General features: G+C 25.3%; 2 protein-coding genes and 2 long non-coding RNA genes across 8 annotated transcripts; 1 reads left to right on the forward strand and 3 right to left on the reverse strand.

The window, feature by feature from the left end:
- Window positions 1-917: 917 nt before the first annotated feature.
- On the reverse strand, window positions 918-4,749 carry LOC135930016 (uncharacterized). Its single transcript, XR_010572705.1, has 3 exons — window positions 4,673-4,749; window positions 1,235-1,466; window positions 918-1,188 (listed from the first exon to the last, which is right to left on the reverse strand). It is a non-coding gene; the product is annotated as an uncharacterized LOC135930016 (long non-coding RNA).
- A 615-nt stretch (window positions 4,750-5,364) lies between these two features.
- On the reverse strand, window positions 5,365-14,260 carry LOC135929258 (E3 ubiquitin-protein ligase CCNB1IP1-like). 3 transcript variants are annotated; one of them, XM_065465759.1, is made up of 12 exons: window positions 14,145-14,260; window positions 13,939-14,042; window positions 13,859-13,874; window positions 11,111-11,173; window positions 10,999-11,069; window positions 10,808-10,882; window positions 10,646-10,760; window positions 10,039-10,059; window positions 9,871-9,983; window positions 7,216-7,321; window positions 7,111-7,164; window positions 5,366-5,876 (listed from the first exon to the last, which is right to left on the reverse strand). In XM_065465759.1, exons 2-12 carry the CDS (start codon window positions 13,996-13,998, stop codon window positions 5,761-5,763), a joined length of 810 nt encoding a protein of 269 aa, XP_065321831.1. In that variant the 5' UTR covers window positions 13,999-14,042; window positions 14,145-14,260; the 3' UTR covers window positions 5,366-5,760. The 3 variants fall into 3 exon arrangements, with proteins under 3 accessions (XP_065321833.1, XP_065321832.1, XP_065321831.1); XM_065465761.1 differs by lacking the exon at window positions 13,859-13,874 and having other exon boundaries at window positions 5,365-5,876; XM_065465760.1 differs by lacking the exons at window positions 13,859-13,874; window positions 14,145-14,260 and having other exon boundaries at window positions 5,365-5,876; window positions 13,939-14,057.
- Window positions 13,994-18,073, reverse strand: LOC135929257 (ectonucleotide pyrophosphatase/phosphodiesterase family member 5-like). Of its 3 annotated transcripts, XM_065465757.1 has the most exons (5): window positions 17,835-18,073; window positions 17,271-17,786; window positions 16,938-17,132; window positions 15,043-15,242; window positions 13,994-14,919 (listed from the first exon to the last, which is right to left on the reverse strand). In XM_065465757.1, the coding sequence occupies exons 1-5, from the start codon at window positions 18,049-18,051 to the stop codon at window positions 14,779-14,781; spliced, it is 1,269 nt and encodes a 422-aa protein (XP_065321829.1). In that variant the 5' UTR covers window positions 18,052-18,073; the 3' UTR covers window positions 13,994-14,778. The 3 variants fall into 3 exon arrangements, with proteins under 3 accessions (XP_065321829.1, XP_065321828.1, XP_065321830.1); XM_065465756.1 differs by having other exon boundaries at window positions 17,271-18,071; XM_065465758.1 differs by lacking the exon at window positions 16,938-17,132 and having other exon boundaries at window positions 17,271-18,072.
- On the forward strand, window positions 14,688-16,413 carry LOC135929259 (uncharacterized). Its single transcript, XR_010572548.1, has 3 exons — window positions 14,688-14,929; window positions 15,038-15,919; window positions 15,964-16,413. It is a non-coding gene; the product is annotated as an uncharacterized LOC135929259 (long non-coding RNA).
- Window positions 18,074-20,594: the final 2,521 nt, after the last annotated feature.

The raw sequence follows: 20,594 nt of genomic DNA on the forward strand, positions 1-20,594 counted from the left end.
AACGATTGGTATGAACATGGTGTTGGTGAGGCCAGCATATTTGTTTTTTTTAGAATTTCATCCTTTTCAATGGCAGAAAATGAGAGGTTGGACTTTTCTGCAAAATCGACACAGGTATAGTCCCAAGCGAGAGGGAGGAGGCCATTATTTAGGGAATGAAAGACATCCCATCGGGACGTATGGCGTTTTCGTTTGAGAAGCCTACTGGTTCGAGGGTGTATGGAATATTAACTTTTTAGAGGGTAGCTAGATAATGTAATATAAAATATAAATAAAATGTAATATAAAATAAATAATAATAATAAAATTATAATTTTGTTTGATCAGGCGTCTTCGATAATATATGAAATGTAAGTGGCTGGTGGTCATAATGATTAATAAGTATATGTTACTCACTTATCTTACTAGAAACTTTATGAATAATTTTTTTATCGTAATTAATTTTACTTATTACTCCTATAAATATCTGATATCCTAATATTTTATTTTTTTAAATTTTTATAATGATTAATAAGTGTATGTTACTCACTTATCTTACTAGAAACTTCATGAATAATTTTTTTATCGTAATTAATTTTACTTTACTCCAATAAATTTCTGATATCCTAATATTTTTTCTAAGGTTTATTATGATTAATAACTATATGTTACTCAATTGTCTTATTAGAAACTTCATGAATAAATTTTTTATCGTAATTAATTCTTATTACTCGTATAAATATCTGATATATTCTAATAACATTTTATTATAAAATTTAGAAAAATATAAAAAATAGTAGCATTTATTATATTATCGGAATAAATAAATATAATATAAAAAAACAAAAGTAATAATGTACAATACAATATATACGAATAATTTAATCAGAATTGAATATGTATTAGATGATTGAAAATTGACTAAAAATGAGATTTTATCTAAAAAAGGAAACAAATTTAAGGTTGCTCTATCATACATAGACGTTAAATTGTCTATTTTATGATTTAATTTTCATAAGTCCGATTTGCTCGCCGCATCCATTATGAATTTGCATCAGCTTAATATCATTCGAATTTTGATTTTTGATCAATATTGATTAGGATGTACACATTAGGATGTGTACTGCTTGTTTTCTTTTTAGCGCATGATGGAACCCCTCGAGATGGTTGTTTGTGCAGGGCCCATCTAAATGATACCTAAAATAAATGCTGAAAAATATTAGTGATTGAATATAATTATTTCAAGTTTTTATACTTTGTCCATAAAGTATGAGGGAATAAGGCAGTTTCACCAAGCCGCGTATGGTCCATATACTCCATATAAAGAAGTAAGGATAAATTGTTAGTTGCCATTGAGTAGCAATATATCAGCCATATGCTCCTTCTTGCAAAATGGTAAAGTTGTCATCCGCCCTAACAACTAAATTGATATAGAAATCGTTTAGATAGTCTCTGAATACCTAAAGCTTGACATTTTCGCCATAAATCTTGAGAATAATAAAAGAAACATCCAAAATATTTTAAATTAAAATTTACATAAATTATAAATTAACCTATGGCTATATTTGTAAATACAAATCGAAGTGCAGACAGGGTTGGGCAAATTTTCAGAAAATTGTATTCGGATATAGATACAGATACTTTATAAAATTTTGTATAGATACTTTGGGAAAATTTCAATAAGATATAAGATACAAGATACTTGTATCTTTTAAAAAAAGTATCTAAGATACAAGATACTTGTATCTTTTTAAAAAAAGTATCTAAGATACAAGATACTTTAAAAAAAACTTTAACTACTCAAAATCAAAATGTATAAAGCTTTATTTTCTTATCTATAATATAAATTTACAAAAAATTTGAAAATAAATTGTAAAAAATAACAAATTTATTATATAAGATAATGCGATATTTATTTTAATAATTATATAATTAGTATATTAATATATCAGCATCATAAATCAGCATTGTTTTTTTATATTATTAATTTTTCAAATAATTTATCGTTCAATGTTTGACGATTTCGTTTGTTAACCATATTAGCAAAGCTAAATAATTGTTCAACGGGGGTAGAGGAGGGTAATATTGCGTTATTTAATAAATATTTCTTTTAATTAATTTTATAAATTATATTTTAAGCATATATGTAAAAATTAAAAAAAATACATATGAAAGTTGGATTAAATATTGCTAAGTACTATCTATCATATAAAAATGGTGCCACAAAAATTTGGAATATATTTTGGCCTAGTATTCAAATTAACAACCTCTTTTTTATCAATATTAGTTTTCTTATTCTTTTCATATATTTTTTATATATCATTTTAATTTCATTATCAATCAATAATATAAAAATTTATTTAAAAATACTTCTAAATTTAGCAACAGATATATGGAATATGAAATGATAATGAATATGATTATAAATGTGATTTATTATATAATTATATATTATACTTTTAGATGCTTGACAAAATTTGATGACGAGTCCACAGAACCACTTATAAATTTGTGGCATTCTTTAGATTCTGTAGTAATTTTATTATGATCATGTTGAAGTATTTGAAAAAATTTCCCATTTAAAATACTTAATTTAAATTTATAGTTATATTTTTTGGTTGGAGAATCATCTGAAGACGAAGATAAACATATTATTCTATTTTCTTTAATAGACGGATATAAAACGATTCAAATAAAATATGGTAGTTCTAATTGTTAGCAAATTGCTATATGACGACCAACGTCGTATAACATACATTACCTTAAAATATCTAACTTCTGATTAAATTTTTCATTTAAATTTTAATACTATTTAAATTAACTAATATAATTTTTTTTAAAGTATCTGTATCTTTTTGAATACAAAGTTGGTTAAGATATAAATAGTTTTAAATAATATGTATCTTAGATACTGGATACAAGATACTTTCCAAAATTTAATAAAAGATACAAATATCCGCGATACTGCCCAACCCTGAGTGCAGATATAGCTACCGCCTCAAAATCTGTTTGTCTGATTATTGAGATTGAAATTTATACCTTTTAGGGTACTAAAATTTATGACAATATAAAATAGTTGAATATATGTCTCCCTTGAGAGCATATATAACCGGGATCATAATAGTTCCAAACATGATGTGTATGGTATAAAGCTGACATTATAATCTAGGAACAATATAGAAAGTTCCGTCCATATTTTTGTCGGCAGATGCCAAAATATATAGGTAGTCCCAAAGACCAATAGCCTATTATAAGTAATAACAACACATAATATTTTATGTAATCAGGGATGAACCAAAATTTACAATTTAAGTAATGGTAGAACGTTAGTCATTTTTCTAAGTAACGACAAATGTAACAGTTAATCTTTGGAATAATATGCCTAACCAACATTGCCATATGGAATTCAGAAATATGTGATAAATAATATTCAATTTAAGTTCGATCATTCAAATTTTAATGGCTAAATTTCGATTTATCTTAAAAATTTATAATTAAATTTGCAGATTTATAATAAAATTGAATAATTTTTTTAATTATTCTAATAATTTGTTTATTCTAGTTTCAACTGACAAATAAAGTATTAGAGTTTACGGATATTCATATAATACTCATTAATACAAAAAGAAAATATCGCAATGAAAGAGCTTAACTCATCTAAACAAACTCAGATTCAGGTTTCATACATTATTTGAAGCTGAAATAGCGCTGTAAAACATTGTTTACTTGAGTTATAAAAAGTAAAAGAGAATAAGATTATCTAAAGGTTACGTTTAATCACAGGTAATCCAGAAGGCGTCTACCTTTGACAAAGAATATCAATTAAAATCTGTCTTTCCAACTGCATATCCATACATGGGTCATTAAGCCCCACTGACCATAGCTAAATATAAATTTTTTTTTATAATTTTTTTTTAAATTTCCCTTCTTTTAATTATATATCATCTTGATTATAGATATAGTATGTTAATATGAAATTATTATATTTTATTTAATAAAGGCTCTCTTATCAAATTTAAAAAAATGATAAAACACTAAAATAAAAACAAGTATATAAAAATATCTAAAATTACTAAATAAAAATAAATATAAGTATCATAATAATAAAATTTCTGCGAAATCTATCATATTTTAATTTCATTTATTTATCATATTTATTTTTAAATTTAAGCTATCTTTTCTCTCAAAATGATGAAATAAAATGTTTTTATATCTAGGAACTATGAGTTTAATTAATATTTGCAAATTACTAAGGGATCCTAATTCCTGATCTAGCATATGCTGTTAAAATTCTCTTTGAACTGCATGGGTCCACTTACTTTTTATTATTAATTGGAAGTCTAGATAATTTTGAAAAAATGATGATCATTTCGATTCAAAGTCACATCCCATTATATATAATAATAATTAGAAATAATAATAATAGAAAAAAAGAAGTCGGAAATATTAACATTAGATGTGTAAATTAAAAAATATTAATTAAAATTATATATTTACTCATGATGATATCATAAAAACCAGATCTTTTATTAATGCTTTAATTCATTCATATTAATAATTAAAGAAAATTCATATAATATATATGTTAACGACAATTTTTTTCCCCTGCATTATGTTATTTTTTGAACTTTATATCATTTTATGAGCGCGTTTTTTTGAATTTAAATATCTAATTTTACCGTAAATGTATTACATAATGTTTGGAATCTTTATGAATTCCAGATAATTTTACCATGAAATTTTTCTATCTCCTTTTATAATAAATTGTTAAATTATAATTGTTATATATAAAAATATTTAAGTTTTATACCTTAAGCTATTTTAGTTTTGTTTATATTTTATCTTTAAAAATCATTTTACCTAACTTGATGATTGATTATTATCTATTAACAAATAGATATATATATAGATAACATTTTTAATAGGACATTCATTTTTAGATTTTTTTTTATATATAATCATTTTTTGACGCTTCGATTATGTGAATTGTTATAATGTATTATCAAAGATGTACATTCATCCACTTCTTATATACTGTTGTCTAAGTTATGAATAAACATACAGAAAACCACCACGACTATCAAACTACTAACATTGTTTCCATTATATCAATTAAAATAAAATGATTATAATACATAAATATATCGCGATTTCTACTTATGACCTTTTATAAATATATCGCCATTTCTATGACCTTTTATAAAATATATCGCCACTTTTACAAACCTATTTCATTTTATTTATTTTAATTAACTCTATTTATATTAAAAATAGAATAACAAAGATCATTCAAGTAAACGGTGATATAATCTAAAATTTAGTAATCGCGTATGTATTAATTTGCTATTCTATGTGATGGTTGGTTTTTAAAATTCAATTTTTATCATGTTAATTCATTTTTCTTATTGCTAATTGATTTTATAAATCTAACTGAATTCTTTTCAAATTTATTAATTTTTACAGAAATACCTATCTGCAATGGAGCTGGCTATTTATTTATAATATTAAAAAATTAAATTTACACATACAAATTACAAAATCATTTACGTTTAACTCCTTAAACAAAATTTTCTTAATATTACTGGAAATTATATAAAAATATAATATCTAATTTAATAAATTATGCGTTAAATAAATATAAGGTAAATTAGCATAATTTTTTTTAAATAGAAATTTAGAAAATTCAAAATATTATAATGTAAAATAATAACCATATCTAATTTTAATAAAAATGAGAAGTTTAAAATCATTCCTCACTCACTCCTAACCGTTCTAAATCAGTCATGGCAATTGGTTTGCATCAATGTTTAACAAATTCATTGTGCTGGTGGATACTAATCTGTTTGGCAGGGGATTGATATTATTTATAACGGGTCTAAAGTTAAATTCATCCATTTCTGCCAAAAATATATAAATTATTAATATAATTTAGGCCTATTCAAAAACGAATTCGAATCGAACAGTGCATTATTCATATTCAATTCGTTTAAACGAATCGAATAATTTACTATTTGAATTCGTACGAATAATAAAATCTACTATTTGTATCGATTCGAATTAATTTTTTTAATAAAATAAATAAAAGAAATATTATGATTTATAAATAATTTTAATAAATTATCCTTAAAATTAATTTTTTTTTGAAGAATTTGGTGTAGACTTTAAAAAAATGTCAATTTTATTATTTTTTTTACTAAGGTGTGAATAAAACCTATTATAATGATTAATAAGAGGAGATGTTGTTTTGCCTTTAGATATTATAATACACTTGCAATGATTGCAAGCAGCCTTTTCACTATCTTTAAGGATTTGATATTGATCCCTTATGATTTCTCTCTTTTGTGAGGAAATTTTCTCATCTTCAACATCAAGCATAATTTCATCAGAAGCAATCTCCTCTAACATAATTAGGCTAGCTAACAATTATCGTAGAAATGTAATATATTTTTATGTACCTCTGGTTTGTGTAATTTTTAATATAATTTATTATGAGATTCAAAAAATAAACTTTTCGTTAGATTCAAAAAAGTGGCAAATAAAAATTTAAATTTTCACAGAAATTTTTAAATTTGTGCTAGAATTTTTATAAACACAAACACATCACCTGTCCGATTGGCAGGTCAACAAATAGAAATGACAAATGTTAGATTTATTAAACAATTTATTAAATATTACTAATAATTCGTTTTATTCGAATCGAATTAATGATTATTCGTATTCAGATAAAACAAATAATTTATTATTCGTATTCGTAATTATTCGATTAGATTCGAATTATTCGAATCGAATATTTGAATTATTTTTGAATAGGCCTAATATAATTTTATAAGTAAAAAATAATTTTCTATGATCGTCACTTAACCGATAATAGGTCAGTTCACAAAAATTATAATTAACCTACATAAACTAAAAAAAAAAAGAAAAGCTAGCTTACATTTAAGCTATGAATTTTATAAACAAAAAATATTCATATACAAGTTTTAACCAGATAATATTTAGTAAAAAAAGCATGTGTTGTTAATTTTTATTCCCAATATTTCCTATTACTTTTAGTAAGGTTAATTTAATTTATCTTTTACAAATTTCATATTGGGAATGATTTATATCTATAAATTTTTACAACTTTCGAACCTGGGTGATATGAAGGTGTCCTATTTTCTCGTATCAAGTTATTCCTTATAATATCTATTATGTCAAAAGATAATAATAATGCCGTATACCATTTTTTTAAAAAACCTCTGGTCATTAGTGGAAAATCGACTATATTTTTATCTTTATTATTGTTTATCATTGGCATCGGGGTTTTAGATAAAGCGTTTCTCCTCAGCTGATCGTACATCATCTGTAATTTAAAAAAAAGCTTATTATGCATCTTAAAAGGCATAAATTTAAAATAATCTTTATACACCTAAAATATTGTAAATAAAATCGTACAGATGTAGTGTCGTTTAGCAGATCTGGGCTTTTTGTAGATTTTTAAAATTTTTAACTTTAACCCTTTCGGACCCGGAATATTTCCCATGAACAAAAAATACTTGTACTTTGATATAATAAAATAATGATTTTGACATTTTGATATAATAAAATTATGATTTTGACAGGTTAATGATAAAATACGAAATAATAAATATTGTTTTATAAATTATTATCTCTAAGTACCAACCATTAGTTTTTTTAAATATAAAAATTAATTGATTAAAAATTTTGATGACAAATGATCTCGCTGGGCGCGAAAGGGTAAGACATGTTTTTGCTAGAGTCGTATTTCAACATGTAAAGGGTACATACCATGTAAAATTTTTAATTTAAACTATTTTCCAGTTAAAATTTGATACTCTAATCTTGACTTTCAAAATATAAAAAAAGGCACGATATAAATTTTTAAGTTTAAAAATCTAGGTGTGCTCTAACATCTACGATAGATATCAATAGTTGCTTTCAAATATATGACTCTTAACAAAATATATTTAGTGTTGTAAACGAACGCGTTCAAAATGAACGCATTCGTGAACGAAGTTTGTTTTTTTGAAAAAAATGATGAACGGCGTTCCTTTTATTTTCGTCGAACTTTAAACGTAAACGCGTTCCTTTTTTATGATGAACGCGTTCGAATTTAACGTTCGTTCAATTTTAAAAATATTTTTATTTTTATTTATTTGAAAAATTTAATATTTCCGAAATTGCAGCATATGTTAATAGAGAAAAATTACGGCAAGATTTAAAAAAAATGTATTATTTATATTTTTTAATCGGCTGTGTATTTCCTTTTCACATTTCAATTTTTTTAACACATAGTTTATTAATTTAAATATTATTGTTTATATTTTAATTTAATAGATTAGCATAAGCATAGATATTATTATTTAATCCTCATCATCTGATTCTGAAAATCCAAAATGAAATGAATTATAATTACTATGGCCAAATATGATAAATGTTTTACATTAACATCCTATATTGAAGGAACTAATCCAATGGTTACCAAGTGTAAAATGTGGCCAAAAAGTATTATATTGTCAAAATCTTCAGGTTCCAATTTAGACATTTGATTTTAATATTAATTATTTGATTTTATATAATATAACTAAATTAATAAATTTGAACAAATAATGCATTTGGGATATTTGACGCCAACAATAACGATAGTAATTTCAAAAAAAAAATTAGTGGCCTCAAATATGGTCAACCATTGATAGACGCCATATTAAATGGGATTAATAAAAGGTATTAAACCTATCACTCTCAAATAATTACATATATTTTATTTTTTTAAAGATTTGAACATATATATAAGGATCAATATGTTCTTTCTGCGACTATACATCCAGCATTCAAACTTCAATGGCCATGGATTAAACTTCCACAGAATGAACCTATTAAAAATAAACTTAGAGTGTTATTGAAAAAAATGCTTTTGATAATCAACCATCTTCTATAAAAAAATTTAATAACAATTACCTAAGAGGGACTTAAGTATAATAGGTATTATTAAGTTAATAATTATAAAATAAAAATGTATAATATAGGTTAATGATGCTTACTACCAAGTGAATGTATGGAAATATTCTAATCAACCTAATTTGTTAAATACCGACCAAAATTTATTAAAATGTAATAAGATCCCTTTTTTTTGTCGAGAGTAGAGAATAAATTGGAGGAGGATAACTTATCTCGATTTTTTTCAAATAACAAAACAATTTGTTTTTAATTAATTCTCCACTTTAAAAAAGCTGTTTATTAAGTACAATACCGCTATCCCCTCATCTGCCCCTGTAGAGCAAGTTTTTAGGCTAATGCCGTATTAACTGCCAAGTGTTCCTGTCTATCAGATAAATATTTTGAATTAATAAGAAAAAATTTTTATAAATAAAAATATCTTTTTGCTATATTTTTTTTTTTTTTTTTTGACGGGTAAATTCTCTCTTTATTTCAATAGTTGTTGATATAATATGTTAATTTATAATTATATTATCAAAATAAAACTATATTATTTTTTAACATGGCTAAAATATATTGTATTAAAAAATATAAGTTTATTTATATTAAATTAAATTAAAAAAATTATCATAAAATTTTGAGCGGTTTTATGAACTTTTTTAAACATGAACTTGAACATGAACTTGAACGAGTTCGATTTTTGTCAATGAACGTTGAACGCGTTTGATTTTTTTAGAAATGTTTACAGCACTAAATATATTAGAATAACTGCACTATCAAAAAAGAATAAAAATTAGAATAAATTTTTCAAATTTTTCATATTTTAATTTCACATGTCTATTATACCCTTTTGGTAAGAGAAGTAAAGTAATTTTTTAGGTAAACTTGGGGTTAAAATTTATTTAAAAAAAATGAAATAAAACATAAATCTAATTTTTATGATTGATTACTAACTTGCAATTTTTGATATTGCCTAGATTTTTCTGAAAACTTCTCAAAAATCTCGTTATATTTACTGGTCATATCCGTGTATCTTTGTTTAGAATTATCATTTTCTTTCTTCATATCTATTGACATATAATAGCCATAAATTAAATATTCATAAAATACGCCCAGATTTACTTGTAATGTTCATTTTCAAAGCTTTGTTAAATATTTTATAATATAAAAAAAAATGATTATAATTTAAAATGAATTGCATTTGTTTTTAAAATACTCCCTTATTTTCTTTTCTTCTTACAATCACAGAGATCTTAGTCAACCGAATTGATAAACCGGAAAAATGTAAGTCACTGAATAGAACTTTTATACTGAATTCTTTAAAGGAATTAACCGAATTTTCATAATTTTTGCTGGACCGGTTTAAATCCCTACTTTTAAAACCCATTTAAAATTTTTTAATTGCGACACTTTATTTCTTCTTGGGGAGTTACTAAAAGAGCTCATTACTTCATTCTTTTATTAAGCCAATCAATTTACATATCGCTGGCTGTCTGAAAGACCCTTCGTATCTGAAATTCTTTCAAGAAAAAAACATATCAAGATCTATCCTAACCGTTTCATATTCAATTCGGATAAGAGGGCTTGCAGTGCAACCAACGATATTTCCCAAACCACAATCGAACCATAAAATCTTATCATTTATGGTCTCTGAATCGTAAGGGGTTCGTGATTAGGACACATCAAACTTGGTTCTCTAATAAATATGAAATAAAAAAATTAGACTAACAACTCATTTCGGCTGTTATTTTATTTAAAAGCTCTTCGTAGTATTCTTCCAATTTCGCTATTTTTTCTTTCGATTTATTTACCATATGTTCTTGTAGTGCTACTTCTTGAGATGACTATAACGATTTTGTATGCTAATAATTTTTATCTTTTTAAAAAATACTTGGTAACACCAAAAGGACATGGCTTGACTAGCAATTTCTAATATTATTTCTGGTTTAAGTCCTGCTAATACCATCTTTTGTTAGAAGAAGTAATATATAAAATTTTAAATGATAGGAAGGAAGGAAGGAAGGAAGGAAGGAAGGAAGGAAGGAAGGAAGGAAGGAAGGAAGAATATATAATAATATTTACTCCTTTGTATTGCTCAGAGGGCGATAAATCTGAATGAATAACATCAAATTTTCCAGATAAGTTGGTATTACCTTAGATAGAATTAATATATCATTATTATAAAAGTATTCACAAGCCGGGCATATAGAAGGATTTTTTCCAAATTCTCTCATGCCATCGTCGTCGCAAAATATATCTGATTTTTATTTATTTTATAATGGAGTCAAAATTTTATGGTATACAAAAATCATGAATATGGGAAATAACAAGAATGTAAAAAGTATTAAAATAGAACACCCTTTGATCCCATTCTTTTTTAAAAAATCCGGAAGGTTTTGAAGGTAGAAGGGGAATGTTATAAACAGATTTGCCATATTTTTCTATTTGACTTTATCCCTAGAAAGTTTTTTAAAATATCTTACTGTTACTTTGATTATATTTCTTATGAATTCTGATTCTCATTCTGACTAATGAATTTAAATAATCTTATTTTAGCTGATATCCACCCGGCATTCACAGTTAGAGCGAATTAGCGAGAAAGAATAAAAAAATACATCATATTTTGTTTATTTCGCCGCGAATTCGCGCTAACTGTTAATGAGGGGTAAGGATGAATCCTTGGCTAAAATGATATTACTCAGGCTTCGAGATTTTGTTACACTAATTCATAGGGCTTCGACAGATTTCTTTTTTTATAGCGATTCGTTATGAAAGGTAAGGTTAGATGGTTTCTACAAAAAAGAGTTCGGGGTCAAAATGACAATCATATATCTTAAAAATCTAAATTGCTAATAATAATGCAGGTCCTCAGACAACATATTGTCAATTTACTAAAAGATTTGATTGAAATCATTTTTTAAAATATATATTAACTTTACCCCACACCTTAGGAGGACTATAGTTGGGTAATGACTAAAAAATCGGCAAATACGTTTACAAACACTCAAGGAATTAAATCCGCGAAGTATTAAGGCTCGAGTTATATAATTTTTTCTACTTTTTTCAAAGGTTTAGTTATATTTTCAAAAAAGCCCGAAGTGATTGTTTTTGGCTAAAAACTAGGTTTAGTCTAAGTAAAGCAATTACCCATTATATTGACGACCCTTTTACTCGCAATAACACTCTTCAAAGATTGGTTTAAGAAAAACTGGTCCTGCAGAGAATCGAACCGCCACCTCTGCGATTGCACATGGTCTATGTCTTTAACCTACAAGTCCAAAACCGAATTTTAAAAAATTGTCTTATCGGGTCTCACAATTAAAAATACAAATTGAAGTTGGTTCGGTTCGAATACCTAGAGTTAATTCAACTTTTGTTCAAAAATCGATATGAGACCTTCTCTACCTATTTATATTATCAAAAAAAAATGTTTTGCATAAAATAATTTTTTTTAGGGAATTAGATCCAAATCTGTTTTTAAAATCTCTTCCATCGGTCACCTGTCCAAAAGGATGGAAATGATTATTAAAATGAGAGTAATCAAGTGAATGTAGGTATGTTAGAGTTTTAATGTTTAAATTTTCAGATTTTATCAACCGAATGTGTTGAGATTCAATTTTTAATGGTATATAAGTTAATGAAATTATCACTAATGAATGGGGTATCAATCAAAGGAGAATAATGATGCTGATCCAGTCAGCTTATAGTAAATTCATTATGAGTCTTAGTTGTAGATAAAAATTTTGGTTTGGATTATAGGGCTTAGAAACATCGATGCCCTAGATCCTTGAAGAAGACTAGGGTATGAGTGCCAAAAGATTATGGTAAACGTCATGATGGCTTATCAAAGGTCTCGCGGAAGATTAGTGGTTTTCTAACCGTAGACTTTTCTTTTATGGATCCACTCGCCCCCCCCCCCATAACCTAAACCATGAAGCTATACCCCACGCAAGTCGGAGTAAAGCTGCCAAATATTCATATTCATAACAAATAGAACATAGAACAAAACCAAATTATTTTGGCATTCAAGCTAGAGGTCTGCAAAGATTTTTTCCCGATTCGAGAGCGAATTTAAAAAAAAAATTTTGTCCGAACCCTATCCAAGCACACACATATTTAGACCCAACCCAAAGCCCGACTAAAAATTTTTTTATAATTTGAGTGTAAATATTATATTATTTAAGAAACAATTAAAAATTAAGTGTATTTGTTCACATATTGCCGCCTTAAATAATTTTCTATTTTACCCCCATAATCTAATCAATATTCATATAATTATTTAAATTGTGTAATAAAATTTTTATTCAGTTTAAATATACAATCTAATTTAAAAATTTTTTCGATTATATAAAAATAATTTGCATGATTGATGTCGATATAAGATGATAAAATTGCTTATTTAGAGAAAAAATTTCTACAAATATAATCATATTATAAAGACATATCAATATCAGTTATTCTGATTAACATTTTTGTGAAACAAAAGATTTTTGTATTTTTCGGCTCGGAAACATCTTAGAGCCCGGCCTGAGCCCAAAGATAAAAAATTTTAACCGAACCCCACCCGAGGCTCGGGCTTCGGATAGACCACGCAATTGCAAACCACAAATAAAGCTCTAGTCTTTTTTAAGAATGTAAGGCAACGCATTATTTAACTTTAAGGCAGAAAATCTTATATCACTTTCATATCCTTGGTTAATCGATAGCATTTATTAATCAATCGATTTCATTGACTAATATATCAATCTTTTCTTTTTTTTGTTTCTTATTATTTATCTCTTAATAAATGACCTGATGAATTAAAATATTTATTTTGTTAACATTTTTTAACTATCATTTTATTGCAATGTGAAAGGAATGTAAGATATCTTATTAGCTTGAAAAAATATGGTTGATATTGAAATAAAAGCTATATAAACCACTAATGTGTAATTCTACTTACGTGAACAAGATGTTACCTAGAATTATTTTTTATTATGTATATACAGCATTTGATTTTTTGTAAAAATATATTTATAATACCCATGCATATGATGTTAAGCGTTTTCTGCATTTTTTATTATTGCAAATGAGTTCGTTCATGATTAAATTTTTATTTGATAAACAATTTCTCCAAATAAATATTTCTAATAAAATAAAATGTAAATTATAAAATTTTTAGTGTATAATTAAAATAAAATTAGATATTGCTATAAGACTATAATATAGAAAAAATAAATATTTGATACCTTCACAAATCTAATTTATACAATTATCAAATTGAAGAAATTACCAAAATATTTATTTTAAATCGTCTGCTTTAAAAATAAATTAATTATCCATGCGGAATATATATTTTTAAAATTATGTATAGGAATAAAATACACATATTTTTATAAGGAATTTTACAGATTTAGTTGTATTTTAATTTACATACATTCCTTAGAAGTTGATTAAAAAATCAAAAATGATTTTTATTGAGCGAAATATATATCATCTATTAATTACTATATATTAATATTTATAAACTATATATATATATATATTAAAAAAATATACATATAAAACTATATAAAAACTTTAATAAAATAAAATTTAAAAACCATATATAATAAATATATAAAATATTATAACAATAAAATAATATCCATCTATCCATTATATAAAAAAAATATTGTAAAAACTGATTGTATTTATTTTGATATTTTACATAATAAAATATTCATAATTAAATGTTTTAAAAAAATTTGACATAAATAATTCAAGGTTAATTAAAAAATATGTATAAATTTTTAAAAATAACCGTTTTATTGTCGATATATCAAATTTTTTATAATTGCCATAATTAAATGATTGGTTAAAAAAGATTTCAGAATTAATATATTAGATCAAATAAATATTAGTATAATGAGCCTTGTACATCCAGATTGTGACTGTAAATGTGAACATGATAGGCGGAAGTTTGAGCAGATTGGAACCTGATTTGTATTCTAACTTGTTTAGAACGTGGACAAAAGATTCAGACTTAATAAATGTATAAAAGAATAAAATTATATAAAACTTTATTCATTAAAAAAATATATATATTAGAATAAAGATTTTTAATTCCCATAACAAATATATTTAAATTCATTTTAAAAAGATTACCTTATCTGGTGATAAAATATGCCGAATGTTGGCCAACGAACCATTATTAGGTGCTGGCGTGATTTTCAAAATGTGACACATCAGCTCATATATATCAATGCTATTGATCGAATCAGTTTGGAACCCGGATTTGAAAGAAGGACCTTGAGCAAAAAATATTGGCCAGCTGTCGGGATGAGAATTATCAAACCCATGATTACCTATAAGTTATCATAAATATATAAAATTTTATGGGTATTCAAGAGGATGGATTTGGATAGTTGGAAAAGGAGGGGTATGGGTGGTGGATTTTAAAGAGGAATATTTTTAATAAATTCCAATTAAAATACCCTCTCAAATCCTGCCCCAGTTGAAGGGTGAAAAGACATGGCAGGCGGAAAGAATCCGATCTAACAGTTATTGGATTATCCAGAAAAAAGAAGAAGATAAATAATCAAATATCTGTAGAAAATATCGAGATAGAAAAAAGTACTATCTTTCATATAAATTTTTTTATAACTTAATATTTAATAGATCAACCTAATTCTCAGGCAGAATTTATTAATTTCATAATAACTAGCAATATAAATTCATATTTATATATTTTTAATTAACCTTATTTTAATTTAGCTAGTGTTGTTAAACGGCTCGTTTTGAGCCGATTTTTAAAAACGGCTAACTCAATATTTTAGGCAGAAAAATATTGCATAAGCCTAGAGATTTCGCTAATAGATGTCCAAACCATTGTTACTTCTACAAACAGAATCTTCAGGCTTGCGTAATATTATTCTAGATGAAATATTGAGTTATCCGTTTTTAAAAATCGGCTCAAAACGAGCCGTTTAACAACACTAATTTAGCAAATAGAAAATTGCCAAAATCCAGAGAAATATACCAAGTATAGATTTTTTAAAAATATTTTGTATACTTTTTTAATCCCAGAAAATAAACACATGGCCTATTCAAATCTTTCAAATAATATAGAAAAAGCTGTTTGGATTTTAGCATGATTATCGAAAATTAAAGTTAAAGATAAAATACAAATATATCAACTAATTATCAAAAATGATATCTTAACTATTCCGGGAGATATGCGATGTCTTAAAAATGATGATGTCGATATTAGTATTGTTGTTTCATACGTTACAAAGGAAGCTTGGATAAAACTTAATGTTTTACACAATTTTATTTTAGCGGAACTATGGCTTTGCCAAAAATGTGATATAATTTTGAAAAATAAATTGTACCATTTCCGTTGCCAAAATATTAAAAAAACTACAAAAACATATATGGTTATATATAAATTGTCATTAATGTAATTATTATATTATTTATTTTGCTTATATTTATAAAATATATAGATTAATAAAGCTTATTCAGTTTGTCACAATATATTAGGTTTGATTACATAAACCGATACTTTTTATTAAAAAAACAAAGTTAGTTTTAAAAAACAATGTTAAAATATACAGATAAATAGGCTTAATTACATAACTAATTGTTTTTATTAAAAAAACAAAATTCGTTTTAAAAATCATTGTTAGAATATATAAAAAAAGGTTATATTATTATAAAAAAAACAAAGTTAGTTTAAAAAAACAATGTTAGAATTTATAAAAAAGGCTTGATTACAAAAAACAGGGTTATGAATATACAAACAACAGGTTCCATTTGTGTGCACCTAGCCTATATATTTACCTCCAAATGGGGGCACCCATTCTAAAATTTTCTATTTACCCCCAAATGTGGGTGAGCAGCTTCTGTCTGTAATTTCATGGCATGTGCCACCTATACTAGTGAAGCCACTACTGCCCTGTAAAAATATTTTGCATATGTGTATAAGATCCAAAAACCTTGCCAGTCAATTTTTAGGCCATACTGATCTTTAGTATATATTAAATATGTTATGATTTTACCTTTGATAAGCAAACTCCGATCCTCTTTATTTAATGCTACTATATAACCTGGTTGTCCAATTATAATAAGATCCCCTATTCTAATATTGTTTTTGTAGTGCCATCTTAAGGGAATATTATTTTTTTTGTAAACTTGTAATTTATCTTGATACTTAGTGGCATTTAAAATGTTATGGAGAAGATTGATCTTTTTAGCTTTTTGTTTGTAAATTTTATTAAAATTAGTAATTGCAAATTGTTAATGATTTTAAAATAAATTGGGACTGATTTTTTAAAAATTTATAACTCTTAATATATCAAGCTATTAGAATATAAACTAATAAAATATTTTACTATTGTTAGAAAATATATTCCAGACAGGAGATGAGCCAACAATTATAAAGTCCTTTAAATCCATAATATCTGATAGAATTACATATTGATTTGAATGAATATTAGTCATTCCATGATCACTTGTAATTATAATATCAATATGATCTAATAATTTTTTTGCTTCCAGTTCATTGAATAAATAACCAATATCACTGTCTATACTTTTTAACATATTAAAAACTTCTCTAGATTCAGGCCCATATATATGACCTACCAGATCGGGTTGATAATGATAAATTAACCCAAGATTAATTTTGTCTTTGTTTGATGCAAATGATGATATTATCATATTAATTTTTTGCTTTAACATCATTTTATCAGAATATTTAGTATATAAAGTAGGATAAATTCCTTTGATTTTAACCTCACTCCCTGGCCACATTACAATTTTACTTCTAAAATTGCAAGATAAATTATGATTTCCTTTTTGGTTAGTTACCCATATAGGTTCAGCACCATTATCCCACCATCTAGTCTCTATATTAGATGGTTTAAAATAGCTTTTAAAATTTGGATCATACATACGATTATTTACTATTCCATGACTTTCAGGAAATAATCCTGTTACAATGGAAAAATGGCTAGGAAATGTTTTTGTTAGGAATAGATTTTGAACATATTTGGCTTTTACTCCATTATACGATATGCTTTTAAAATTTGGAAAATTATCGATGCCAAATCTATCTAAATAATTCCATGCAAACCCATCTAACGATATTAGAAGCAAATAATTGCAAAGCATGCACCTATAAAATTTAAAAATGCATACGAACGAAACACCTGATATTATATACCTGATGTAGCGTAGCAGTAGCTCAACTCAAGGAAACAAAATATATTTAATCAAGTCAAGTGAGTATCCAGGGCCTCATCTATGCTTTTTTAAACGGGGTATAAGATTAAATTCTTTAGGTTCCTGGCAAATATTCTTGATTTTTCCTTTGAATAAATTTTAAATTTAGAACATTATAGGAAAAAAACTCACACCACTATCGGTTTAAAAAACTAGTAATATTTAAGATGTCAAGATTCAGAATAATTTAAAAACCTGAGATTCAAAACAAAAAAAGAAGTTATATATTTTAAAATTTTTTAGAATCAACTATACAAAATAGGTTGATTAAAATAGACTGCTAATAATAACGAGAGAAGATTTTTTTTAAGTATTGTTGCATGTTCGCTTAAATTGTTGTAATTCATTGTATACTTCTTATATTATCTTTTAAATGAAATTAACATGTATATAAATACATCTCAAGGCGATAAAACATACATATATTGATATGTATTTTCATTTAGAATACCACTTGTTTTCTTTTGTATAACTATATTATTAAATAAAAAGACCACTTTTTTCTTTTGTATAACCATATTATCAAGTAAAAAGAGCACATCTTGTTCAATATTCCTACTTAATTATGCAATACAATCACACACAATTTATTCTATAGTATTTATTCTTGTTCAATATTCCTCCTAATTATGCAATACAATCACACACAATTTATTCTATAGTATTTATTCTTGTTCAATATTCCAAAATAAAATAAAATTTATTCATTTTATTTCATTCTTGATGAATACGTCAAATAAAGACAAATTACTACTAATTCAAATCAATCTCTGACTTAACAGGCGAATTGAACTTTTACCCTTGTTCAATAAGTAAAAATGCGAATGTCATGAATTTTAGTTGAAGCTTATATTATTTTTTGCTTTTGGTTTAAACGGCTGGTTAAGATATTGGTAAAATTAATATTATGTAAGCTTGGGTATTTGTTCATATATGGCAAAAGGGTTTTGACTTTTTACAAAATTTCAAGGCTTATATATAGCTATTTAATCTAAAATTTTAATAGGGTCATTTTAAAATCCGACCCAAATTAGGCGGTTTATCAAGACTACCATTACCATGATCTATAACTTAGTCAATAGTATTATAGGTCTTATACCAAAATTCGTTTTAACAAATGTAAGAAAGATTTTGAAAAGAAAAATTGCAAATTAAATAATTATGAAGTTAACAGCAGACGTTAATACCCCAGAGCAGCACTTCTATAAAATTTAAAGCAATAATATTAATAAAATTAATAGCTACATTAAAATTTAATTTAAAAATATACTATTCAATTCATTATATGAGATATATGCCTTTATTAAATTCAATATTTTATTTTATATATCTCTTATGACGATTCCGCTACTGGTATTAGGGTTCTAGTCAGGAAATTCCAGCAGGGAGGGGGATGTATACTTTGAGTTAGCAATTATTTTTTAAAAAATGAAACAAATAATTAAGCATTCATAGAAATTTTTGCTATTTTAATTAAAAAATTTAAAATATGAATAAGATAATACTATAATATGAATATACAAAATAATTATAAAACAATACGATTATTTTTATTTTTAAATTTTAACATAAATGAATTAAAGATAAATCCCATGTTATTCTTCTTTGTAAGCCATTAATACTAAATTTTGTTTATGTTCATCGATTCTCTAGTGCTTGTTAGAACTCTTTCGTGTAAAAATTGAGGCCTCTCAAGAAGCCGCAGATACCCCCAATGATGATGTCTCCTGAATAGCATTTATACAATTCTTTAAATGCAAAACGATATTTTTTTATTCATAATATTTAAGATAATTTCAAAATTATGTGTTTCTTTAGCTTCTGCAGCCAATAATCATTTTACTATTTTCATTTCATGATGGAATGTTATTATATGTAAGTTTCATTTTGTAGGACTTAAAATAATCTGCTTCACAATCAAATTGTAATTTGATCTTGATTAAAAAATTTTGAAAATTTTTAAGCGTTTTCCGTAGCCATGATTATTTATGGGGAAGAGATTAAATTTTGTTAAATGTTTCCAGACAAGTGGCGTTGCTAGGGGGAGGGGCGCAGGGGCTCGAGCCCACTGGGAAATTTGCATAGCCTTCTAGTGACGTTGCTAGGGTGGGGCGCAGGGGCTCGAGCCCCCTGGAAAATTTGAATAGCCACCTGAAGCAAAAAATTTTTTTTAAATGGAATCTTAGCTCCTTGAACTAAAAATATATTTTTTTGATTGCCCCCTGAAAATTTTTTTTTATAATTCTATTAAGTAAAATATAGATTAAATTTTATTATTTAAAATTTTTTATAGTAAACCCGCCCCCTACGGCACTGGGTTACATGAACTTAGAAAATTATTAAAAATTTTTTTTCAAATCATTTTATTTTTAAAATAGGATATATACAATAAATAATTAAAAATTTATATATTTAAAAAATAAATAGGCATA

Source organism: Gordionus sp. m RMFG-2023, chromosome 5, assembly GCF_954871325.1.
Source record: "Gordionus sp. m RMFG-2023 chromosome 5, tfGorSpeb1-WG-v2, whole genome shotgun sequence".
Taxonomy (NCBI): Eukaryota; Metazoa; Nematomorpha; class Gordioida; order Chordodea; family Parachordodidae; genus Gordionus; species Gordionus sp. m RMFG-2023.

What these genes read in the sequence shown, in the direction of transcription:
- LOC135929258 (XM_065465759.1), bottom strand. Translation starts at nt 13,998, where the DNA reads ATGAACGAACTCATTTGCAATAATAAAAAATGCAGAAAACGCTTAACA. An exon ending in TGTCCTTTTGGTGTTACCAA is followed by an intron (nt 10,761 to 10,807) that starts GTATTTTTTAAA and finishes AAATCGTTATAG; the next exon opens with TCATCTCAAGAAGTAGCACT. An exon ending in TTTGAAAATGAACATTACAA is followed by an intron (nt 9,984 to 10,038) that starts GTAAATCTGGGC and finishes ATATGTCAATAG; the next exon opens with ATATGAAGAAAGAAAATGAT.
- LOC135929257 (XM_065465756.1), bottom strand. Translation starts at nt 18,051, where the DNA reads ATGCTTTGCAATTATTTGCTTCTAATATCGTTAGATGGGTTTGCATGG. An exon ending in GAATATATTTTCTAACAATA is followed by an intron (nt 17,133 to 17,270) that starts GTAAAATATTTT and finishes ACAAACAAAAAG; the next exon opens with CTAAAAAGATCAATCTTCTC. An exon ending in TCGGAGTTTGCTTATCAAAG is followed by an intron (nt 15,243 to 16,937) that starts GTAAAATCATAA and finishes GATAACTTATAG; the next exon opens with GTAATCATGGGTTTGATAAT.